Source organism: Xylona heveae, assembly GCF_001619985.1.
Source record: "Xylona heveae TC161 unplaced genomic scaffold L228scaffold_5, whole genome shotgun sequence".
Lineage (NCBI taxonomy): Eukaryota > Fungi > Ascomycota > Xylonomycetes > Xylonales > Xylonaceae > Xylona > Xylona heveae.
In genome coordinates, this window is record NW_017264197.1 from 77,658 (window position 1) to 100,845 (window position 23,188).

General features: G+C 49.4%; 8 protein-coding genes and 2 non-coding genes across 10 annotated transcripts in view; 7 read left to right on the forward strand and 3 right to left on the reverse strand.

Moving 5' to 3' along the window:
- The first annotated feature begins 140 nt into the window (after positions 1 to 140).
- L228DRAFT_282611 (hypothetical protein) lies at positions 141 to 1,319 on the forward strand. The gene is made up of 3 exons (XM_018336026.1): positions 141 to 533; positions 587 to 761; positions 822 to 1,319. The coding sequence occupies exons 1-3, from the start codon at positions 326 to 328 to the stop codon at positions 1,192 to 1,194; spliced, it is 756 nt and encodes a 251-aa protein (XP_018188055.1). The 5' UTR covers positions 141 to 325; the 3' UTR covers positions 1,195 to 1,319.
- Positions 1,320 to 4,384: 3,065 nt separating this feature from the next.
- L228DRAFT_238451 (hypothetical protein) lies at positions 4,385 to 4,863 on the forward strand (the record flags this gene model as incomplete). Its single annotated transcript, XM_018331048.1, has 4 exons — positions 4,385 to 4,442; positions 4,506 to 4,601; positions 4,661 to 4,779; positions 4,834 to 4,863. 4 exons carry the CDS (start codon positions 4,385 to 4,387, stop codon positions 4,861 to 4,863), a joined length of 303 nt encoding a protein of 100 aa, XP_018188056.1.
- A 1,548-nt stretch (positions 4,864 to 6,411) lies between these two features.
- On the forward strand, positions 6,412 to 8,813 carry L228DRAFT_127436 (hypothetical protein). Its single transcript, XM_018329063.1, has 7 exons — positions 6,412 to 7,002; positions 7,070 to 7,182; positions 7,257 to 7,515; positions 7,572 to 7,646; positions 7,699 to 7,934; positions 7,998 to 8,109; positions 8,161 to 8,813. Exons 1-7 carry the CDS (start codon positions 6,581 to 6,583, stop codon positions 8,468 to 8,470), a joined length of 1,527 nt encoding a protein of 508 aa, XP_018188057.1. The 5' UTR covers positions 6,412 to 6,580; the 3' UTR covers positions 8,471 to 8,813.
- A 38-nt stretch (positions 8,814 to 8,851) lies between these two features.
- Positions 8,852 to 10,304, reverse strand: L228DRAFT_246813 (RNA exonuclease Rex2). Its single transcript, XM_018332501.1, has 3 exons — positions 10,084 to 10,304; positions 9,793 to 10,027; positions 8,852 to 9,675 (listed from the first exon to the last, which is right to left on the reverse strand). Exons 2-3 carry the CDS (start codon positions 9,841 to 9,843, stop codon positions 9,157 to 9,159), a joined length of 570 nt encoding a protein of 189 aa, XP_018188058.1. The 5' UTR covers positions 9,844 to 10,027; positions 10,084 to 10,304; the 3' UTR covers positions 8,852 to 9,156.
- On the forward strand, positions 10,253 to 11,957 carry L228DRAFT_267903 (NAD binding Rossmann fold oxidoreductase-like protein; the record flags this gene model as incomplete). Its single annotated transcript, XM_018335045.1, has 2 exons — positions 10,253 to 10,938; positions 10,991 to 11,957. 2 exons carry the CDS (start codon positions 10,253 to 10,255, stop codon positions 11,955 to 11,957), a joined length of 1,653 nt encoding a protein of 550 aa, XP_018188059.1.
- Positions 11,958 to 13,392: 1,435 nt separating this feature from the next.
- Positions 13,393 to 15,286, forward strand: L228DRAFT_127556 (hypothetical protein). Its single transcript, XM_018329064.1, has one exon. The coding sequence runs from the start codon at positions 13,512 to 13,514 to the stop codon at positions 15,222 to 15,224; it is 1,713 nt and encodes a 570-aa protein (XP_018188060.1). The 5' UTR covers positions 13,393 to 13,511; the 3' UTR covers positions 15,225 to 15,286.
- Positions 15,287 to 16,763: 1,477 nt separating this feature from the next.
- L228DRAFT_220075 (Phosphoglucomutase, first 3 domain-containing protein) lies at positions 16,764 to 19,225 on the forward strand. The gene is made up of 3 exons (XM_018330234.1): positions 16,764 to 17,103; positions 17,264 to 17,565; positions 17,648 to 19,225. Exons 1-3 carry the CDS (start codon positions 17,051 to 17,053, stop codon positions 18,961 to 18,963), a joined length of 1,671 nt encoding a protein of 556 aa, XP_018188061.1. The 5' UTR covers positions 16,764 to 17,050; the 3' UTR covers positions 18,964 to 19,225.
- A 420-nt stretch (positions 19,226 to 19,645) lies between these two features.
- L228DRAFT_t78 lies at positions 19,646 to 19,731 on the reverse strand. The gene has a single exon. It is a non-coding gene; the product is annotated as a tRNA-Asn (tRNA).
- Positions 19,732 to 19,793: 62 nt separating this feature from the next.
- On the reverse strand, positions 19,794 to 19,867 carry L228DRAFT_t77. Its single transcript has one exon. It is a non-coding gene; the product is annotated as a tRNA-Asn (tRNA).
- A 470-nt stretch (positions 19,868 to 20,337) lies between these two features.
- L228DRAFT_267906 (cysteine proteinase) overlaps positions 20,338 to 23,188 on the forward strand; it is a gene marked incomplete at both ends in the record, with an annotated part of 4,028 nt that continues 1,177 nt past the window's right edge. Inside the window, 3 exons of the mRNA XM_018335046.1 lie at positions 20,338 to 20,502; positions 20,589 to 20,816; positions 20,904 to 23,102. Of these exons, the coding sequence (XP_018188062.1) occupies positions 20,338 to 20,502; positions 20,589 to 20,816; positions 20,904 to 23,102 (2,592 nt within the window). The remainder of the gene's footprint in view (positions 20,503 to 20,588; positions 20,817 to 20,903; positions 23,103 to 23,188) is intronic.

Here is a 23,188-nt window from a genome sequence, read left to right on the forward strand (position 1 = left end):
GCCCCAGGCAGAAGCGAGGTCGCGACCCCGATAAACGTTCAGCCACAAATTGTGGCTTTGTCACTAAGTACGGAGGTAATTGGCCACATTTGTTAACACTTACTGTGTAAGGCCCAATAGTTGGGCGTTTAGCCGACCAAAGAGTATCACGGGGCGCGAAAGAACGACGAGAGCAACGCGAGCAACGTGAAATTGAAAATTGAGAAAATAATGCTCGTCGTGCTGATCTAGAGGACACAACTTTGGGGACATTAGGCAATCTGCCTAGACAGCAATTTAGGTCTTTCGGATATGCTTTCTATTGAACCTGAGAGCATTCCCGAAGATGTCAGCCTTGGAAAACGTAAATGTATCCTCGCCGGATTCGAGCAAAAACCAGTATGACGATTCCTTTGTGGAGTTTTCTCGAAGGGACAGCGAGAATGATTTTCCATTCACGGAGCTGGAGAAAGACGCATTAGGTCTCTATGATAGATTAGGCGCAATCAAGCTTGAGCAGCGTCTATTGGAAGCAACGTATTCGAATTCATCAGGTTTATATGTGCTCAATTCATGTCTTTTGAACTTGAACTAAACACTTGGGCAGATGTCATGGATGAGCCAGACGATGGCATTGAGGCGCAGCTGCAAGTTGCGCAGCGCGAGTTATTGGACGCCAGGGCAAGCTATAATTTGAAGAAACAAATAGCAGAGAGTATCATCATCACAGACCCAACATTGAAAGCGGTGCATTCGGGTGCAAATGGCACTCCTGCAGAGAGGTATATGATCTCAAATCGTTTACTTGGTTCATAAAATGCATCAGACTGATAATGTTACAGAGACTTGGCTCCTCTGATTGATCGAAGAGATATCCTTTCGATCGCTCACTCCAACCTCTGTTCCTTGCTTTCGTCAACCCGAACCACTTTGACCAGAAGAGAAGCAGAGCAGATTACTCTGACAACAACAAACCAAGATCTTGCAAGCTCAATTATACGGCTGGCAGATGATGCGAATACACATGACATTCTCACACAGAGGCAAGAGGCTATCGTGCAATTAGATGAGCTCGAAAGAGAGTGTCGCGTTCAGAAATCTAGATGGCGGATAATGAAGAGCGTCGTCGCGGCTGCTGTTGTTGGAAGCGGTGTCGACTGGGCTGGAAACGAATTACTTCAAGACTTGGTACTGGACGATGAGGAGAACTTTTGACATGAACAATCTATTCCTATCAATGTCCAATTGAGTCGAATCTTTACATCCTTATCGTCTTGAAAAAGAAATGAAAGGGAAAAAAAAATACTAAACATAGATTTCAACAACATCTTCCCAGGAAGCTGATAAGAGATCGGTCTCAAGTAGATGTAAATCTAACGTATTTCCCAAGCGACCCGGCCACCCAAGCGACCCGGCCAGGCAGAATTCTATACAAAAAATGTGATTATATCTCAACAACAATTGTAGTTTTTAAATGGATATTTCTATCATGGGGTCTAGAGAACTATTTCAGCTGGATATCTTGTTTATAGGAAGTTTGTTCAATTTTTTCATTCAAAAAAAATTTTATATACTATTTTTAGTATCAAATATATATAATTTGAGAAATAAAATGCAAAACAACCTAAAAATATTTAAGATGATTGTCATGTGATATATCTACCCTAAGAGAATCAAGTTACTCAGTTTCAACTTAAAATAATTCATTGATGTTGAGATATGAAGCTTGTAAAATTGTATGAGATATCTGCCTGGCCGCAGGTGGCCGGGTCGCTTGGGTGGCCGGGTCGCTTGGGTGGCCGGGTCGCTTGGGTGGCCGGGTCGCTTGGGTGGCCGGGTCGCTTGGGAAATACGTTAACGACGACGCTACTCCGTACCGTACTTATTGAGCTCTCAGTACCTACCTGAAGCGCAGTTTACGGCCATAGGTTCCACTCCACGCAAGCTGGAGCTGCCGATCGTGTGATCGGGTTGTTGGAGGGAGCCGATCCGTACAATACAGCACGTCAAGTTGTTAGCAGACAAAGCTTTTAATTAGTTGGGGAGGTACGAAGTATGGGACACTGGTACCCCATTGTGCGGTTAAGCTTTATTGCACACCGTCGCAAAAGTAATGAGAAACAAAACAGCATCCGCAACTTTGTACGAGGGGGTTCTCTCCCGTTAGAAATGTCGGATGATCTACCAGCGTACCACGACGCTGGATGCACGGTTGGTCAGTGATGCCGCGCTGTTTAAGTGTCCACCGGATACCTTGGATCAAGGTACTGTCTGGGCAACCGTTCGCCATCTCAGTTTCCAAGCCTGCCAAAACTTCAGCTGCAAGTACTCTTCCGAGAGGTACCGAGAACAGCGATCCGTTTCAGCCACCTTTCTATGAAGGGTAGAGGGACCGTGCTATAACAATGAGGTAGCACTTTCGCAAGGAAAGAAAGGTACATTCGTTTTTCATCCCATGCAGTACTACTACGCGGGCTTCACTTTCCCTTCGCGGTTCATGCTCTCATTGTCAGGTATGTTACTGCGTAATTGCCGAAGATGCGCCCGCGTCAGAACGACAGCCAGATTAGGGATACTGCGTACCTCTGTACGAGAGAGGGAAATGACCTGCGAGATCCCATCGTTACCCTCCCGCTAACTTTGCATTTTGCGGACTTAAGAGAAAGTATGCATAGCGACAAAGGAAAGCTGGATTCGGTTGCTGGCAGGTCTACTCCGTAGTGGTGGGCGAACCTCTTCTCCTACCTTCCAAGGCATAATCTTAAATCGATCTGCTCATACACTGCAGTCAGGGAGCTCGCCTACTGGACTTGGTCTAAAAGCATCCCATGGTGAGGGTAACTTATATGAGGCTTTAACTACAGCTGGCATGCTTCGTCGATTGATCCGCTCAGTATGGGAGTCTACGCTCTAAAGTAAATCAGCATAATAGAGACATTGTCCTGTTCCCGCATATGTGAAGACTTGGGGAAAGCGCATAAAATCCCAGGGGCGAAAAAGTTAGTAGAGGTACAAAGTAGCAAGTACCGTATTCGGACCGCGAAGGTATGAGGTCATGAAGGTCTCTAGTACCGCACCAAAGCGTCGCTCAAGGGGCCACCAAGAGGCAAGGTCGGTCAGCTACTGTACGCCTAGCAGTAGCAGGAGCAAGCAGCCCTTGCCGGCTATGAAGCAAGAATGCAATGAAAGAAGAAAAGAGAGGGGCGCTGGCTAGACAACAGCTGACGATTGGCCGGCGAGTCTCATTGCTAGTCTGATTGCGTGGAGAACTGAACTGGAGCTTTCGGTTGCTCTTCCCTCCAGACGTCCCAGTGGCCCTGCGAGCCCTTCCCAGCTTTCCCTCCTCAGTCTGCATTCACAGCGCTTGCCCGCAGTAGTAGCAACGTCTAGCAAGCAAAGCACCAACGGGCGGGCTCCATTCCCTCTCGTTGCCCTCTCGCTTCCCTTGGCTCTCTCCCCCCCAGTGTTGTGGCAGCGTCAGCTCTTGTCAGCGTTTGACCCAAAGGTGTCCACACTTAAGTCACCACAGTACGTACTACAGTGCAGTCCACACAGTCCTTCCCCCTCTCGCCCCGTTGCCCGCCCACCCAATTCACCTTGCCAAACCCAAAAGGGCGCGCCGCCCATAGTAAGTTGCAACCCTCCCCCCCAAAGCAGCGCAGAAGCACCCAGAGCAGCCCCGTCGTTCCTAAGCCTTGGCTTTGCCGACCTGACCTGCCCTGCTCGCCTGCTCCGGCTGACCAAAACCGCAGCCAGTCCCTCCCCTCATACAAAGTGCCTCTCACTGCTATTCTTCCCACTCTACCTCAATCTCTCATACAAATCGCCCATACAGCGCGTCGCTCTCCAAACAGGTGAGTACCATAAGTCGCTTGTGCCAACATGATTCGCGAAGGCGGTCTAGATGTTTTCTGAGCTCCAGACGCGCTTTTTTTTTCTCCACCACAGTGCATTGCAGCCTCGTGCAGTGCTGATTCCGTCACGTCTTTTTGAACGAGCTTTCGCGCTTCGTCTGTTGTCGTTCCTTCATCGTCCCATCATCCGCTGACTCGAGCTTGCTCCGACTACAGATACACAACATCCACAGCTTCAAGCTCGATATTTACGCCTTTTCGGCATTTCAGGTATGCTCAATTTTCGCGTTTCTGGCTGATTCTCGTGGTCTGGGCTGGCCGGGTGTTGTGGTGATCGCGACACCCCAAACCCGCGACCGCGCCCCAAACACTCGCGAGCATCTTCGGTCCTACCTTTTCTCCTTTGTACCGTACCCTCCATGGGCACTGGAAATTCGCGTCAATGTGCAATTTCCAAGCTGAAAATTTGTTTAGCATTGGTTGAATTTTGACACATCGAGCTAACGTTGAATTGCGACGCGTCTAGTTTACGTTCCATAGCTTCAGTCACAATGGCTAAGAAGGAGGCCACCAAGACCCGCAAGACCAGAGATGGCAGAAAGAAGAAGGGTGCGCACACCTCCGCGTCTCAAAAAAAATTTCTGGGCTTTGCTGATTTTGACTCAAAACCAGATCCCAACGCGCCTAAGCGTGGTCTTTCAGCCTACATGTTTTTTGCCAATGAGCAGCGCGACAACGTGAGAGATGAGAACCCTGGCATTGCCTTCGGTAGGTGGTCCAGTCCTGGCCAATTTTTTTTTTATTTCAGGAAATTAACGCTGCCCCAGGTCAGGTTGGAAAGATCCTTGGTGAGAGATGGAAGGCTCTCGCTGAGGACAAGCGCCGACCCTACGAGGACAAGGCTGCTGCCGACAAGAAGCGGTATGAGGCCGAGAAAGCTCGCTACGTAAGAACCCTGGCCTCTGTCGTATAGCACATTTACTGATGATGGAAGATGCAGGAGCAAGGTGACGAAGAGGAATCCGCGTAAAGTAGATGCCCCGATTTTGGTATCTACTTTACCTCTCCAAACGCCTCGGACTTGACTTTTTTTCCGTGTTCGTAGGCACACGAGGAGCGTGATGGCTTAACAGGGTTGCGCTGGCGGGTGTCTCTTTTACTCTTGTTTCTTTGGTTGGTGCTCGGGTATGTCACGGTTGGCTCTTGGTGTGCAGGCTTTTCTTAAGGGCGGTTTGCTAGGAGAGCTTTTCCTACAATAGTTCATTGAGGAGTGAAAGGCGATCACATAATTGACGCGTTGACGCGCTTCGTGCTCTGTTGCCTGTCATCGTGGACAAAGGGAAGGCAATTCTCGTAAGGCATTACTATGGTCGCCCTCGAGCTTTGTTGAAACTGTATACTAGTTGACCAATGCTTCAACGAGGTTTCTCCTCATTTTTATTTTCGATAAAGCTAAGATGATATTGCATGAGATCTGTGACTGGGGTATAGAAGGTTTCGGGTCCACGTGGCCCCCATGGGCTTGCTGTACCTGGATCGGCGTTGTTTTGGCGCAGCCATTTAGAACTAACACCAACGAAGCAAAGGTGTAGGAATGGAATGATTGGATATCGTGAAACTAATGCTGGCGGGTAAGGCTGTAAAGCTCTTGTGAAAGGGGACCAGCTTCAACTGACGGCTGCATCAACTGGTGCCTATGTTTGGACGGCCACGGAGCCGTGTTGTTCGCTCCGTCTTTGGCTGTTCGCTTCGCCCCCATACACAGCCCACTTGTTAGGCAAAGCCGCAACCTGCAAGTGGCATGCCTAAACAGTTCAAAGCCAGGCAACACTCCTGAGCGCATGAGTATAAAATGGTTGAGTCCGCTGGTCTTGAAGCACACGTAGTTTTGGATCCTGTGAGAAAAAGATATGGGCGAGCTGATCACGACTGAACTTACCTATCAAATAAAGTGGAAGCTTTTAGCTTTGTCACGGTTCTACATTAAATCTCAGACACACTACCTGTCTCCAACCAGAGGGAAAGATTGCCAAAAACACCGGCATAGCATCACAGACGACGCTCCAAAGTAACATATCGTTCCTCCTCACCGTCGCGTCTTGATCTGAGCGAAAATTGATTCCTATCTTTTGTCCGGGGAAAAACGCACATCTTTCTATTGCAATAAGACGGGAAATGTTGACTACAAGAGAAAGCCAGTTCCCATGACTTTTTCCACATGGCACAGAGAGCTCTTCTGGATACAATGGACGCTGCGCTTTACATTATACCGCAGCAATGGGGCAAAAAAAAATCACCTGACAGGGTTATTGAAGACACCGAGCAATGATGAACAAATCTTCTTCCTCAGCGAGAAAACGGGCTGCAAGGTCTGCTTCTTGCTTACCTACCTAGGTCGGCGGTTTTAGCTCAATGAAACGCTAATTTGGCCCTATGGGTCGAACTGAGTGCACGCCGCTGGTGTGTCGCTGCAGACCCCATCGGCAGTGGCATGAGAGCTGCAGCCCCCCCGGGACATTGTTATTGGCTTCGATTGCATGTCGCGAGGCCTGAACTGACACGTCGATGGCACCATGGGGGTTTAAGAGCCTCATGGGACCCGCCACTAAATCGATCTCTTTTTACCCCACCCCCGGCTGCAATTTTCAAATGGATGATACGGGCGGCCATGGGCAGTAATTATTGCGGGGCACATATTTTCATCTTGTCCGTGCGTCTACAAGCCAGATGTTGTTGACGCGGGAAGAATGGACAGAGCATTAATCGCGGCGGCCGAGATTTCAGAAGACGTCGCCTCCGCTCTCAACCAATTATTGCGTCCAATCCCCGAGCACTCGAGCGAGATCACCGCCAATATTGGCCAGCTTTTTGCCATCAGCTCGACACTGCGCAAGCTGGAAGAGGTCCTGGGAACGCGATTTTACTCGCGACGGTTTTCCTCGATTGCCCGAGAATTGGATACTCTATTGCAAAGCCTTAACCTAACCCTTGAAGATGTACTTCGACTGCTAGCTCCCTTGGGACGTACAAGTAATCCCGGCGTGATAGCATATCGACAAGCGTGGGCAGATATCCGTAATCATTGTCGCGAAGAGGACGGCGAGCGACTTCATGCCCGTTTGGAAAAATACAATTATTTTAGCGAACAGTTACTGTACCTTCTGAAGGAGTAAGTCTTGTCATCCAATAACAATAAAGGCGAGAGAGGACAGGGTTAAGCTCCCAGTGATTTTCAGCGATCAACCCAGCTTCGAGGCATTATATCATCTCCGAGCGCAAATTAGGGGTCTTTTAGACAGACAAGAGATGCTTGACGGAGCTTTTTCGCGTTTGTCAATCGGCATGCAGCGTACGTTGCCTTCCGTTTCCCATTCAGTGGACTCTTTGTGTTTCGAATTGTAACAACTCTGCCTGAAACCTCAGCAGCCAGAGGCGGACGAACTTCCTACGGGCCCCGTTCACCAATATCCCCGCGGTCACCGCGGTCGCCTTCGTCGTCTTCTGAAAGAGATTACGCCTTTCCCCCTGTAGCACCGGAGATCCCGATATCACCAGTCACCACGACTTCATTTTCCACGTACTCGTCGCATTCATCGGCTGGAAATGGAGCCACCTTTCATTGGGCGAGCGTAGTCTTTGACGGCCGCCACCCTACAACTGTCTTTCAAACCCCTGGCCAACCGTAAGTTATGCTCATCTATCAACTCTGTGCTTAGTATATATTTAAACTCTCGACAGATCCAGATGTCTTGGCAAGGACATGCCAATGGCGCAGCATAAAGTCTCAAAGGATCATGCTAAAGTATTTGAACTGTTAGTCCTTTGGCTGTCTTTGAGTCTATAAATCTTACTGATCGATCGAAAGGCCTTTTGAGAACAGAGAATTGTTCGTTTCTCTCCATTGGCGACAGAGCGATGACCGAGCCAGAATCATCTGCACAACCATCAGCAGCCGTAGTGGTTCTAGGAAGCGTGAGTCGTGTTTGCCTCTAACATCATTGCTTGTTCGCCGAGTGGAATCATGTCTGCAATTTCGAAGGCTGAGCGGTTCGACTGGGAAGCTGGAGCTCTGGGCCAGCCTCAAATTTACTACATATGAACGTAGGTGCATTCCGCCCTCGTAACCCCTTTCAAAGGGCGGCTACTCAATACTCAATCTTTCAGGGATGGTCCTTTTTTTCTGCACATTTCTCTCTCTGAAAGCTCAAGATAATTCTGAGTCCAGAGTGGGTCCTGACGACTACACTTTAGATGGGGAGAAAGAAGAGTTTGGGGGGTAAAGGTGACTACCGAATTTGTCTTTTTTCATCAACTGATAAGTTACCAGTCAAATTTACGAGGATGGGTATCTTCACGCCCTCCGAATCTTCAAAGACAGAGACTCCCGCGGCATTCGACTGGAGGCCTCTGTCCTTGAAGGCGAGCTTGAGCGGAGTCCGGTGTGGACTGCTTTTATCACACCGTATGTGGGGTCCTCGTCCTGGATCAGGCGACGAGATTCGTGTCGAATTTATCTTCGTGAACTGCACCCGTACATCTTCGCTCCTGATTATACTCCGTTGCGCGGCCCTAGAGGCGAGCACGTTCTATATTTCACTACTCCCGACGGTGAGTATAAAGAATTACTGTGCACTTAAGGAATCAAAATCAATTTGCTGATAACAAATGCGATTCCTCTTAACAGATGCTTCAGACTTTCGAGCGGTCTTTGAGTCCCTGAGCCTTTGACTCCTCACCGTCAAAAAGCCCGCAAAGTATTCTTTTGCAGTTCAGGAGACCTATTTCACGATTGATGACTTATGCATACCGATCACGATAACGACTTACGATGTTATGACAATAACCAACAAAAGCTTTTGGGCGGCTCGCATTATGGCGTTTCGCTGCCTTACCTCCACGCACTTTGATAAATACTTGGAAACAGAATCATTTTGGTTCAATTACTATGGCATACAAATGACGATTAATCGACCTTGATTGGATAGCCTTACGGCTCAAACTTTTTCATTGGCCCTGTGATCATGTTTTGGTTCAGAGAAATACTCTTGTTATTGTTTAGCACAGTGGCCGAGGCATCTCCTCGCCCCGCCACATTTTGCTCGGCGCTTTTTCTCTCATTGATAATCAAGCTAGAATTATAACGTTCCACCATGCAGACAGGGATATATTGCGGCAACGAAACAAAATGAAACAGATCCAGCAACACACCCAAGAGTATATTGAAAATCATGGAGGCATCGATGATCTTTGTCCTCGCCAAGCTCCTGCTTTATTTTTGACATCTTACTTTCTTCTGGGCTTCTCAAGAATCCATCAAATTTTTCTAACCGGAAAAAAAGGCTTCTTGGTAAAACCGAGCTTCCTCGATGCTCTCCAGAATGTCCTGTCGCGCCTCATGAATCCCTCTTTTCTGAGGAATCTCGTTGAGGACGGGTGCAGGAGCCCATCTCCGCGCAGCTTCCTTTAGAGAGCTAACATCTAAAATACGATAATGTAGATGATCGAGCACAGCATTGTAGGGCGCTTTGCAAAGAAAGGCCTTGTCAGCATGCACACTATTTCCTGCCAACATTGCCTTGCGGGGTTGAGGCACATATTTCTTGACATAGGCAAGCAATTCTATCGCGGCTTGTTCCGCCGTGGTTGTCGAGGTTAAAACTGCAGCAGTCAGGCCAGTAGCTCCATGTGTTTTGATGCACCATTCGTTCATGGAATCTAGCACTGCTTTGTCATGATGAATGATTGCACCATATCCCTCTTCATCTAACAGCCTTAACTGCGCGTCTGTGATGAAACAGGAGATTTGGAGAATGGAGTCCTTCTCGTAATCCAACCCTGTCATCTAAATTTTCGGGAGGATCATGCGTTAGTACCAAAGGTCTCAAATATCCAAAGAAAAAGATAGAAGGTCTGGCGGCAATGGCAAGTCAATGTTGGTTTTCATCTTCCCAGTTCTTACCTCACAGTCTATCCAAACAAGAGGGTCTTCGGATCTCGTGGTCGACATCATAACTTATTGCTATGCTTTGCCAGACCGCAACGGAGGTTTGTGTGACGAGATTGGTTTGTGCGAGATAGCTCGCGGAGTGCCCGTGCCTAGCCCACACTACCTCGTAGGCTGCTTGTTGAACGAAGTCTAGCGAGGGTCTCACCAGGCCTGGTTAGGCTACTAAGGTAGATAAGCATCGATACGACTGCGGGGAATTTATCAGCGGACATTCAGCGAGGGGATGATTGGTTAGCCTCTCACCTTCCGCTACCACATTCTTAGAGAGGGTTTCAGCTGCCTAACGTCTGTCATTTTTGGGACTCTTACCAATCGCATTTAAAGATGCATTTGCTCTCATGTCCTCATGATAAGATGTCCTGAATTGGCTCATTGATTTCTGTGCTTTTGCAGGGGCTTCTTCGATTCGAAAATGGGTAAAAATCAAAGCGTGCTTGACACAGCAACGACTCCTAGTACAGATTCCAAACAAACAATACCCGAATGCGAACCACCTGCATCACCTTCAAGATCCGAGAATCCTCCAAGAATACTGGTTATTGGTGCTGGCTCTCGTGGAAACTCTTATGCCCGTGCCATCAGAGACTCAACAGCCGGGAAAGTTGTGGCCGTTGCCGAACCTATCAAATTTAAACGGCATGCTTTCGGGGGGAAATACATTTGGGGCGAGAGCACTGCAGCTGAGGGCCAGGAATTTGGGAGTTGGGAGCAGTGGCTAGAGTGGGAGAAACTTCGCAGAAAACGACAAACTGCCGGGGAGAAGGTACCAGACGGAGTCGATGGTGTTCTTGTCTGCACGCTGGACGAAACTCACGTCGAGATTATTACAGCAATTGCGCCGTTAAACCTCCATATTCTGAGCGAAAAGCCCTTGGCTACAAAGCTGGAAGATTGTCTGCGCATCTACAGTTCACTCTTGCCGTCGGGTCCGCGCTCTGACCCGTCCGCCATCTTTGCAGTTGGACATGTCTTGCGTTACAGCCCACATAATATGTTGCTACGCAGACTGCTTCTGGAAGAGAGGGTCGTTGGCGAGTTGATTTCTATTGAGCACACTGAGCCTGTGGGGTGGTGGCATTTCTCGCACAGTTACGTGAGGTATGTGGGGCCTGTCAATGGATTATGGATGCTTGGGTTAACAAAAGGTTAGGGGTAATTGGCGCAAGGAATCAACAACGGCACCTTCGCTGCTGACAAAAAGCTGTCATGATATTGACCTTCTTCTCTGGCTTTTGTCCTCACCACCGTCAGGTTCAAAGCGCCCTCCTCATTTGCCGGTTCGAGTGTCCTCTACAGGTCACCTCGTGCATTTTAAACCTTCCAGAAAACCAGCTAGTGCGGGCGATGCAACCAACTGTCTGTCTTGTCCGGCCGAATCGCAATGCCAGTATAGTGCTAAAAAGATTTATCTCGATCGCAATCTCCGGCAAGGCAACACTGGTTGGCCCGTGAAGATAGTCAGCCCTGACATTGAAGACATTATGCAGCGAGATGGGCTTGATGCTGCGGAGCGTAAGCTGCTCAGATCTCTTGCGGAAGATCACAGCCCATCTATGAGTGCGCAAGAGATCGAAGGTCGACCATGGTTTGGAAGGTGCGTATTCGATGCTGGCAACGATGTGTGCGATGATCAGTTCGTCACAATAGAATGGGAAGACGACCCTATTCCGGACTTTACCGACGGGATCCCTGGGAAATTGAGAGATCGGGGCGCCAAAACAGCCACTCTGCACATGATTGCCTTCACAGAAAAGATATGCGAAAGAAGAGGTCGAGTTTACGGCGATCAGGGCGAGGTTGAATACGATAGTAACGTGATACGGGTTCATAGCTTCGCCTCAAACAAGACAAAGACATATCATCCTCGTCAAGCAGGCGGCGGTCATGGTGGCGGTGATGATGGATTGGCGTCTCAGTTCGTTTCGGCAATTGAGGCTGTGAAGAATCAGTGCTTGGACGTCAAAGAGGCGCAGGTTCGCTATGTGGGATGCACTTTGGAGGATGTCATTCGTAGCCATGCTCTAGTCTTTGCGGCTGAAGAAGCTAGAAGGTGCCACAAAGTTGTCAACTGGACAGATTGGTGGCAGCATAACGTCGAGCTGGCGTTTCAGAAGTGAAATGAGAGGGCTTTTATCTAGACAGCGCGCTCCGTGTCTGACTTGGGAGCAGCATAAGCGATAATGCTTGAGGCATTGCTAACCTGAACGTGTAGGCAAGGAGCCAGGGTTTTGGGCCTTTAGGCAAGATTGTGCTTGGCTCGCCGAGAACATTAGAGCTGGTGAAAGATGATCAAGATGTCTAGACAAGTTGGCTCAACTCGACGCGTACCTGCCTTAGCGATCGATATATTCAACCTTAAATCTGATAATTCCCGATCCTGCTTTGGCTACTTGCACCGCACGGTCCTTTCGGGATTCAAGAGAACTAAAATGGGAACATGGGACAATCGAAGTCACGAAACACATGAGAGCCTAACCAGCGGGCGCATGTCGCGCGTCAAAATTAATCAACATTAAGTCCGATTGATCAGCTTTTTCAAGAATGATTGCTATTCTTGTTATGCACATCGTGCGATTAATTACCCTGAAGGGAAATAAAAATTAAAAATAATAAGACGCAAAAAGCAAGCTTCTTCACAATATGTCACCCCGCAAAAGCGGTGCCGGGCGGCAACCATCGCGCTAAAGGGCCATGAACCAATCAACAACGGTCACCCACGCGCCGAGCCTCACCTTTACTATCGAACTTTGAACAAACGATTTGATATCTTTGCACCTCAAATCGCCCCTGGCGTCTCTTGTCCACTCATTTGCAAATATGCCCTTGATCTTTCATGCAGGTCGCAACGACTGCACAAGCGTTCCCGACGTTGTCATGTCCACCTGTTCCTAGATCTCGGCGCCTCGTGAGATGAAACTCGCAGCGTGGGCCACGTTTTGGGCCTATTGCCTTCTTTTTACTTTCTCTTCTGGGAATTTCATTCTCAACATGGCCTTTTGCTTTGGTATTCCGTTGTACTTCTGGCACCCCAAATAGAAATGGGCCAGGTATATGGCCTTACAGCGGAGGGCAGAAAATAGAAAGTGTGACCTTATGGTCGCTTCTCTGCAAGATGCTTCCGACGGGTCGCGCGCGTCCTTTCGCTGAGTGGTCTCACAGAAGAGACCCTGGGTCGTTTCAGCAATCTTATTCTTGGATTCCGTGAAGCATTGTTTCTTTTCTCAGTTTCAATATGGTTGTCGGAAATATTCTTTCCCCATGTTTCAGATGCATCCACCTTTTGAGGCTTTCGGATGCGCTTGTATCATGTCAACATCTTGGAGACATAAGTATGTCCCACAACGCCCCTCGTGGTGATGATATCCAGGTCGCATCTCAGGATTCCAACTCAGACTGGACGGCAATCACGAGCGTGGTTGGATACCAACCTTGAGACACGACACTCTTCATGTTTCCTTTCAATCGTTTAAGAACGCGCTGAATCTTCTTGTTCACCCTTTGACGGCTACCATACGACATCGGACGCCAAAGCAGGGCCTACTGTCTTCGCCTAAGTGTTCTCGGGTAAATTAGGTTGGACTTCCCTCTGGCCTTCTTGCACCTTAAAGCACTGATGTCACTTCAGCATCGCCCTCAAAGCTGTGGGCTGACCAATTACCGCTTTAGGAAAAATGTCAACTCCATACAGTCCATTTTACTATCGCCTTGCGACACCTCCAGCGCAAGCAATGCCCTTGATATTGGATGGCAGTACACATAGTCGAACCACTTCTAGCTCCTCATGCCGTTCAAGTGATTCATCTCCTGACTCTGTCCAAACGGCCTTTACGACGCCTGTCAAATCTCCCATAAGAAACCATGGGCCTCCCCTTTTGCCCAAGATCCGACCACAGGATCAGGAGCTTGAGCAACCTTGCCCAGCTGTAAAGCGTCATCGCAAAGCGCTTTCCAGTACCTCCAACCCTCCTGGATCCATGATGAGCCTTGCACGTCCGAGTGTCTCACGTAGCGTCGTCGATTCGCCAGATTGTGTGAACCTATTGTCGCCGGGGGTGGGCAATCCCATATTCAATGCCCGTACCCCTAATTCTGCTCTAGAGTCTCCCATTGCCTTGTCGACAGCCCAAGCTCGCTCCGCATCCTCTTCGTCTGGTGCCCATGCTCGCTCCACATCCGCGTCCAGCCTCGACGGCTTTTTGCTTGGCCGATATGGCTTCCCGACTTATCGACAATTGCCTGCGTACATTGCGCCCTTGCCGTTCAGTCTCCCTCCTCATGCCTCCACTGTACAAGGGATGCCAGAGTATATGCGTGCCGCTGCTACGGCTGTTGCTCCTGTTGCTCCTGTTGCCCCTAGCCAGAGAGTCTCGTACCAGGAATACTCTCTCCCGACTGAGCTCCAATACCACCCAGCCGCGAGCACAATGTCGACCACTACCCTCCTGGACTTTTTGACTGCTCCGAACCCCACTCCTTCGCTGGTGCGCCAAATTAATACCCTCATGCGTGGTGACAATACCCACTTTTGGTGGGATATCCGCAATCTGCGCTCCTGGGCCGACTTCACTCTCCAAACGATTGAGAGTATCCCAGACTTTCCCCAGCTGCTCCGTACCGAAATTGCCCGTACTGCGCTGCCCACGCCTCGCTATGATCCCGGCCATCTTCAGCCCGAGAATGAATCTGTTCTGCACGATCTATGCAATGATTTCTACGCCACAAAGGTCAACTCTGCGATAAAGGTTGCCCAAGGCCAGCCACATGTCTGCATGCGAGCGGAAAAGCCTCGCGAGGGACGCCGTCAACCCGAATTTATTTCGTCGTATCAGCATGACCATCACAATCAGGACTTTTACTATGGCGACGGCCGTGGCCGAGTAGTTGGACTGGTCAAATCGTTTGATCGCTGGAACACGGGCATGCGCGTCGACAAGCCCCACCGGCAGGTTGAATACCTGCAGGGTCTTTCTCACCTGCACCGCCACATGCGCGAGCACAGCTGCCGCTACGGATTCATCGTTACGGAGATTGAGCTGGTATGTGTGCGGGCCGGCACGACAAACAAGCCTTACTTTGGATTCTTAGAGCTCTCGCGGCCCATTCCCATTGAGCTCCATGGTCGTGGCGAACTGACAGCTTGCCTGGCGCTGTGGTATCTTCACATGCTCGCCAAGGAAGTTCCCCTCAATGGCCAGGTTGGCGCGAAAATGCACGTCGGTCCTCCCGGGGCCCTGACTCGCCAGAACTGTCTAGAAAAAGATGGCTGGATACCAGCGCCACAAGTGGGCGAGAAGAGAATGGCTAAGCGTATCAGGGGTTGGGTTTTTCCTGAAGAGCCTCTGCATCGGCGCGAGCATGGAATCAAGAAGAGGTGGCACAAGTAGCCGGCGGTGGTTGATGCAGGGCTGACGATTAGAGTGCAAGGTGGTCTATGATATCGATCATGACTCGGAGACATCTTTTTCTTCACTTTTTTTTTTTTTCGATTCTTCTTTTTCATTCTCTGTCTCTATTTGGGAACTACTTTGGACCCGTTTACATTCCTTTTCGATTCTCGACCATGTCTCGTTGCATATTTCTGTATCCCTTTTATTCGATTCTCACTCTGTATTAGTATACCACTTTTAGCATATAGCTTTTTAACGACGACCGTAGATTGATGAATTTCCTTTTCTTTTTCCTTTTTTCTTTTCATTACTCTCCTTCATATATTTTCTTATCTTGTGGGATACCTGACAAATGACCGATTGAATTGGGAGGCTATTTATTTTTTGGGGGGCCGTTTTAAGGATATTTACAGGCCAAATCTAACGCTGATCGCTTCTGATCCAGCAACTATTCACCGTTGAGAGAAAGGGCCTCGTTGAAAGGGCAGTGAGGGTGAAAGAAGGCGCGAATCCAAAGGCTTGACGACGAGTGTGGACAAGGAATTCAATCCATTGGTTTTTTGAGACATGTAGTGTTTCATATTAGTAGGATGGGTGGTGTCTTATCGCCCATTAAAATCGATTTTATCAGGTTGAGGGGTCCGCAACTAGAGGGGCAATGAGGGGAACAAGGGGGTCCGCATATCATACCTTAAGCACCGTGGGCATAAAATATTGCAGAACAGCAATTAATAAGTGCTTTCAGAATGATTGCATGTCCGGGGATCCATGTATGATTGGGTCGCCGACTTTTAATTGACGGCCAAAGGTTTAATTGAATCGATTGCAGATCTCTCTGGTGCCGAGGTCCATGCTCTAAGCATAAGGTATATGTATATATAATCGTTTGGATCACGCCAGAGAGAGAGAGAGCAAACGGATGTCGCTACGTGGCTGTTGTATGCATTCTATTGAATCCACTCAATTCAGTTGAAGAGTGCTGTAGCAGGGAATCATTCATATAATTGACTGGACAGGAACAAATCATGCGACGGGGGACGATGATAAGTGCGTGCTCAATTGGGGAAGGGAAAAGGGGAGTTGTGGGATGGCTAGACTGGGCTCAGCCAAGCCAATCTTGGAAATTCGCCATGTTTGAGTGAGGAGCATCAACCAGCGACTAGTGAGAAATCGACCCTTTTGGGATCGTCTAGTGGCCCTGGTTCGCTTCCTACCTCAGTTGGGTAATCCGTATTTGATCCACTTCTCTGCTAAAACTGCCTGCCCGGCTGGCTGAAAAGAAGAGCCTGGACGGGAGGTGTGGGCGTGGGTACCTACCTAGCAATTGGAAAAGGAATTAATCACCATCTTGTACTGTAATGAAACCATTTGCGTGTGGTAACAGCAAGATATGTACTATATACTAGTCTCGATCTTTCTACTTATAGGTCCAAGTCGTAGTGGCGTCCGAGGCACAACAATTCTGGGCTGCAAACCACAAGAGACCCCTGAAAGATCATCTCCCACAGGTATAAGAACCTCTTGTCGTGTCAAAATTCATCTGGTCAATTGGACATAACAGACAGCACTCCGTGTTTTGCCGTGAAAAAAAAAAAAGAAAAGGGTCTCTCACGACGTTGTTGTTGTCCCTTTCCCTCTCTTGTCGCTCCCCTGTTACGCTCCTGCTTTTCCCCACCCCGCGTCTCAACCACACCCCACCTAGCCAGGTCACCTAACTTATCCGTCACCGCAAGTTTCCACTCTCCTTTAGTCTTTCCTACTTAATCTCATCAATTCCCTCTGGAGAAGCATTTGATTCCCAGAACATCTTTGCCATCCTCAAAATGAGCGTCCAAACCGTTTCTTTCTCCCCCTTTGCGGACCAGAAGCCCGGAACGTAAGTAATCTGATCATTTCTTCCGATGAAGCTTGCCCTTGGTGTTTGGGGATGGGAGGTACCAGAAAACTGGCCGCTCCTTTCCCTCTTCATCCTTAAAAACTTCTTCTCCGCGACCACTTCACGCTTGAAGATGTGCTAACAAAATTGGATTTTGAAGTTCCGGACTTCGTAAGAAGGTCACCGTTTTCCAGAAGCCCCACTACAGCGAGGCTTTCGTCACCAGCATCCTTCTTTCCATCCCCGAGGGTGTTGAGGGCAGCTTCCTCGTCATCGGTGGTGATGGCCGTTTCTACAACCCCGAGGTTATGCAGCTCATTGCCAAGATTGGCGCTGCCTACGGTGTCAAGAAGCTGCTCATCGGCCAGAACGGCATTCTGAGCACGCCCGCCTCTTCCCACATCATCCGCAAGAGACAGGCTACCGGTGGAATTCTCCTCACTGCCAGCCACAACCCTGGTGGTAAGTGCCTCTGCGGAAGAAAAGATAATAATAATAATAAAGCGATTGGAACAAAAATACTAATGAATTTGTCTGATTGCAGGTCCCACCGAAGACTTCGGTATCAAGTACAACTTGGCTAATGGCGCTCCCGCCCCCGAGTCCGTTACCAACAAGATCTTCGAGGTGTCCAAGACCCTCACCTCGTACAAGATTGCCGACCTTCCCGAGATTGACCTCTCCACCATTGGCACCAAGACCTATGGCTCGCTCGAGGTCGAGATTGTCGACTCCACTGCAGACTACGTTGAGATGCTCAAGGACATTTTTGACTTCCCCTTGATCAAGTCTTTCCTTGACACCCACAAGGACTTCAAGGTCCTCTTTGACGGCCTTCACGGTGTGACTGGCCCCTACGGAAAGGCCATCTTCGAGAAGGAGCTTGGCCTGCCCTCCAACAGCACCCAGAACTGCATCCCCTCCCCCAACTTTGGTGGCGGTCACCCCGACCCCAACCTGACCTATGCCCACTCGCTGGTCGAGGTTGTCGACAAGAACGGCATCCAGTTTGGTGCTGCTAGTGACGGTGACGGTGACCGCAACATGATCTACGGCGCCAACACTTTCGTCTCTCCCGGTGACAGCTTGGCCATCATTGCCCACCACGCCAAGCTCATCCCCTACTTCAAGAAGCAGGGTGTCTACGGTCTTGCCCGTTCCATGCCTACCTCTGGTGCCGTTGACCTGGTCGCCAAGAAGCAGGGTCTTCAGTCCTACGAGGTGCCCACTGGCTGGAAGTTCTTCTGCGCCCTGTTCGACACCAACAAGATGTCGATTTGCGGTGAGGAGAGTTTCGGCACCGGCAGCAACCACATCCGTGAAAAGGACGGTGTCTGGGCTGTCATTGCCTGGTTGAACATTATTGCTGGTGTCGCCCAGCAGAAGCCCCATGAGACCCCCAGCATCGCCTCCATCCAGAAGGAGTTCTGGCAAATCTACGGCCGTACGTTTTTCACTCGCTACGACTATGAGAATGTTGACGGTGCTGGCGCCTCCAACATGGTTGCTCACGTCAAGGACCTCATCACCACCCAGAAGGCTACCTTTGTGGGCTCGACTGTCAGCGGCCGCAAGGTCGTTGAGGCCGACGACTTCTCCTACACCGATCTCGACGGCAGCGTCAGCAAGAACCAGGGTATCTTCGTCAAGTTTGACGATGGCAGCAGAATCGTTGTCCGTCTGTCGGGCACTGGCAGCAGCGGTGCTACCATCCGTCTGTACATTGAGAAGCACGAGAATGACCCCAAGTCCTTTGACCTCGACGCCCAGGACTACCTCAAGGACAACATCACTCTGGCCATTGACTTGCTCAAGCTGAAGGAGTTTGTTGGCCGCACTGACCCTGACGTCAAGACCTAAATCAAGTGAAAAGTTGTTGGGTTCGGGGATAAGCTTTGAGATATCCAAACCGCTATCCATGGGCGCTCTTTTTCTTTGTTGATTTTATCCATTTCCCCCTCATTCTACATTTTATCCTTTTATTTTTTTTTTCCCTTCCCTTTTTAAACACTGCTACGAACTTGATGTCCGTGTTCTTACACTTTTTGGGACTATAATATGTATATTCTCGTATATATACCAGAATTCTAAATGCAAATGATGAGCGCCTAGATTCAGGCATGAAACTCTTCAGTCTTGTATCGATTCTTCTTTGTGTTTCAATCCACCATGAGACTTGCCTCGTACTTCTGGCCTAGTCTAGGTTATCCAAATCATCCTTACCCTCCATGTATGTTTCTTTATGTAACCCATAGTACATGCGTGCCCCTCTGCCGGCGTCTAGCCAACCAGTCCCAACTTCTTTGACTCGAGTCTCTCGACAAAGAAGTCATATCGACCTACTCTTCACACCATCAACTTAGGTGAAGATTAGTAGCTGGGGCGATTGAAACAAAGAAATGAAAAGCTACTCTAGCCCAGAACACGGTCAGAATGCCTCAATCAAAGGAGAAAAACAAAAACCAATGGCTACAAAAAAATAGAATACGCACATGGAAGAAAAATAAATACAAAAAAATCGTCGACTTCCTGTGTTTTCTTTCTCCTCCAGGTGGGCTCGAACCACCAACCTCCCGGTAAACCAGTTGATTAACAGCCGGACGCGCTAGCCAATTGCGCCATAGAGGATTGAAAGTTATTGTCCTACACTCTTTGTGAGAGAGCGTAGGTTGGAAAAAGGAAGTGTGAAGCTCCTCCAGGTGGGCTCGAACCACCAACCTCCCGGTTAACAGCCGGACGCGCTAGCCAATTGCGCCATAGAGGATCTGCTTTACCCAATGAGCTAGAAGCCCTTTGGTTGATGGCGACGACGATATCTGATTCTATATTGTCAAAGAAACAATGGGAGCTCGGGGACTTTATAGCCCCTCTGTTTGGCATTATCTGTACGGAGTACTCGGCCGACGTCAACTCCGCATTGCGACGCGGATATCGATGGTTTTTGATTAAATTTTCACAAAGCTGCACAGGCGTCTGATATTGATTGCATGATTTATTATACCCTCGCTCCAGGATTACGTCGGCGGAACCCTGTCATCGCCGCCACTCGCACCTCGGACCTTGTACCTGAGCTGCCGTCTAGCTTCAGGCTCTCCCAACAGCAGACTGCGGAGCAAAGCGGTTCTTGGCTGTCAGCGATGTCTCATGTTGCTTCATATATTCAACTCTGCAGATGACGACTGTGGCTGGCCTTGCTGAAGTACCTCCCCAACCGCTTTTTGACTACGTCTCATAATGAGCAGGCATGGGGGCATGCATATGTCGGGAGCCTCGAGTTCAGGGTCTTATGACTCCGGGAGGAGAACAGATGGAACTTCTCCAAGTTCAGGACGACGCCCGTATCCGCATGTCAAAGACCTCGTTACAAGAGCTGTCACCGATGTGAATAGTTACGCTCCGGTGAGTCTTCCCCGGGCGGAGTCATTGGCATTACTTTTGTTGGAGGAAGGGAAGTGCATTTGTTAACTTGTTCTATAATGCTGTAGCTGCCGAAACTTTTACGCACTGCCGAACTATCTGCCAAGCAGGCAGATAACCTACTCAATCTTGAACGATCGCACCCAGACCTAGCATTCGCCGAATACGTCAGAGCGTCTCATATAATATCCGAAGTAATTCCTTACCATAAGGACGCGCCCTCATTACACAGTGGACAAGTTGGAGGTAGTAGCGATTGGGCAGCGCTTTGGCGACTAAACAGGGAACTTATCAAGGTCGGGAAACCTTGCAGCAGAATCTCAAACGGTTCTCTTCCGAAATGCATGTACCCGAAATGCTGACGAAGGGGTGGATATATATAGAAAATCGACGCCCAGCATACAGAGTTTGATGCTGTCAGGAATATAATTATCGACGATAACATCTCCAGTGGCGTTAAGCCGACACTGCCGTCAGTAGCATCGTCCCCATCATCACGAACCGTCAGTCGCCCTTCGTCGCGACCGCAGTCGGTGCACGGTTACTATCTCAATGGAGATGGCGCAGTCTCGAATTCCGACGGGAGAGCATCTTCACTATTACAGCGGCAGTCCATCGGCGCTGCGGCTGAACTCCGTTCTGGCCGTGTCACTCCGACGACTTTAAGTGGCTCCGCGATGGCCTCGACGCCTCCGCGAAGGTCGCCATTCCAACATGAAGGGCCGGAGAGCCTTCTGCGAAGGAGTCCCGGACAGAATATCCCTCCACCCGCCACTTCCCCGGCGAAGTCATCAACCGATGGATTGGCCGAACGTTTTGCTAGGCTCAGGACCGCTAGCTCAGGCGGTGGCCCGTCTTTGAATGGTCTGCCCCGAAAACTGGTACCGGGCTCTGCAATAGCTCCAGAGATTCCAAATGGTGCACCGACGCCCATTGTACGAATGCCTTCACCCAGCCAGTTCATGACTGCTCCTGCTCCGAAATATGCACCCCCAAGCGGTTCAACTACGCCCTCGAACGACCCTGCCCGCCAGAGCAGGCTGTACGGGCCACGAGATCCACCAGTATCACATCTTGTACCTCCGGCTCCCCCTAAAATCCCATTGAACACTCAAATTCCGTCGACGCTGCCAAGGGCGCCCAGTCCAACTTATAGTCCTGCGCGCAATTTGCCGGCTCCTTCCAACATCAATCCACCCAGAACCACCGCTAGGAGCATGGTGAGTTCTGGGCGTCGTCCTGATGCCACGGCTCTCTCTGGGACGACATCGGACGTTGATCAAAGATTCGGCCATACTCCACCAGGTTCTATCAGAAATGGTAGTGTAGGCTTTGATCCAGGGCGCGTTCCTAAAAGGAAACCAGTCGAAAGAAACTCATTACCCATAACATTAGAGCCCGCAATCACTGCAGCAGAGCTCAGAGAATATCTCAAATATTTCAACGTCTTGCTCGTCGATCTTCGTGAGCGAGACGAATTTGACGAAGGACACATTTTCGCCACGTCAGTCATCTGCATTGAACCAACGGCGCTGAGAATGAACATGTCGGCAGAAGATCTTGAGCAGAGCCTCATCCTCTCACCAGAGTCGGAGCTATCACTCTTTGAAATAAGAGACTCATTTGATTTGGTTGTTTACTATGATCAATCGACCTCCTCTGCGGATTTTCTAAAGTCTGCAGGGGGGCACAATTCACAGACGGACTTTCTCAAAGCTTTCTACTCTTCCGTGACCGATTTCAATTATGACAGTCCGCTCAAGCGGCCACCAAAACTCTTGCTTGGCGGATTGGAAGCGTGGATTGATCTCGTGGGGCCGCGTGCGCTCGCGACCTCTGAAACTTCCGCTCCAGGGGCAAAGAACGGCAGGCCGATTTCACGAGTGCCAATGGCAGGTGCTTCGTCCAATCTTTCGCCAAAGAGGAGGCGCATTAGGGGTTACGATCCGCGAAATGTGGAAGAACAACAGTATTGGCTGGAAAAGGCTCGCAAGGAGAGTTATAGCTATGAGCCACCAGAATTGTCTGTGGGAGAGGAAGGAGATGGATCGGAAGGTGGTTTCTCAATGGTTCACAGCTATGAAGAGTTTCATAGACGCTATCCCGAGGCTTCGGATCTACAGCAGTCTATGAGTTCTCCGACTCCGGCTCCAGCTCCATACCAATATCACTCTGCCTCGATACCGCGACCACCCTCTCGGCCAGCTCCTGCAGTACCACGGACAAGCTACAGCGGTGTATCGGAGCGAACATTGTCATCACAATCAAGTCGGCCTCCCCATGCATCGCCCGGCACGGCGCCGCCGCTCTACAATTCAACAGGAGGCCCGAATACTTTTCGAATCAAGCTTCCAGACTCTGGTCTTAAAAATTATGGCATAACGTGTTATATGAATGCTACCCTTCAATGTTTAAGCGCGACTATACCTCTGTCGCATTGGCTTCTTATGGACAAGTTCACGTCAGCGTTGCAAGTGAGAAACGCCAAAGGAACAAGAGGCGTCTTGCCACAGTATCTTGCCAACTTGTTGAAATGCTTATGGAGTGGAAAAGGACTGGACAAGTCACTCTATTCTTTTCGGGTGAGTCTTCTCTTCTCCGGTTTTTTTTTTTTTTTTTTTTTTTTTTTTTTTTTTTTTCCCAATACTAATCACCTTTCAAGGAATTT

Bases quoted from the DNA above. Each gene is read 5' to 3' on its own strand.
- L228DRAFT_282611 (XM_018336026.1), top strand. From the start codon at position 326: ATGTCAGCCTTGGAAAACGTAAATGTATCCTCGCCGGATTCGAGCAAA. The intron at 534-586 runs GTTTATATGTGC...ACACTTGGGCAG, and splicing joins AACGTATTCGAATTCATCAG to ATGTCATGGATGAGCCAGAC. The intron at 762-821 runs GTATATGATCTC...ATAATGTTACAG, and splicing joins AATGGCACTCCTGCAGAGAG to AGACTTGGCTCCTCTGATTG.
- L228DRAFT_127436 (XM_018329063.1), top strand. From the start codon at position 6,581: ATGGACAGAGCATTAATCGCGGCGGCCGAGATTTCAGAAGACGTCGCC. The intron at 7,003-7,069 runs GTAAGTCTTGTC...AGTGATTTTCAG, and splicing joins TTACTGTACCTTCTGAAGGA to CGATCAACCCAGCTTCGAGG. The intron at 7,516-7,571 runs GTAAGTTATGCT...AACTCTCGACAG, and splicing joins TTTCAAACCCCTGGCCAACC to ATCCAGATGTCTTGGCAAGG.
- L228DRAFT_246813 (XM_018332501.1), bottom strand. From the start codon at position 9,843: ATGATGTCGACCACGAGATCCGAAGACCCTCTTGTTTGGATAGACTGT. The intron at 9,676-9,792 runs GTAAGAACTGGG...CCGAAAATTTAG, and splicing joins TTGTTTGGATAGACTGTGAG to ATGACAGGGTTGGATTACGA.
- L228DRAFT_127556 (XM_018329064.1), top strand. From the start codon at position 13,512: ATGTCAACTCCATACAGTCCATTTTACTATCGCCTTGCGACACCTCCA.
- L228DRAFT_220075 (XM_018330234.1), top strand. From the start codon at position 17,051: ATGAGCGTCCAAACCGTTTCTTTCTCCCCCTTTGCGGACCAGAAGCCC. The intron at 17,104-17,263 runs GTAAGTAATCTG...TGGATTTTGAAG, and splicing joins GCGGACCAGAAGCCCGGAAC to TTCCGGACTTCGTAAGAAGG. The intron at 17,566-17,647 runs GTAAGTGCCTCT...GTCTGATTGCAG, and splicing joins TGCCAGCCACAACCCTGGTG to GTCCCACCGAAGACTTCGGT.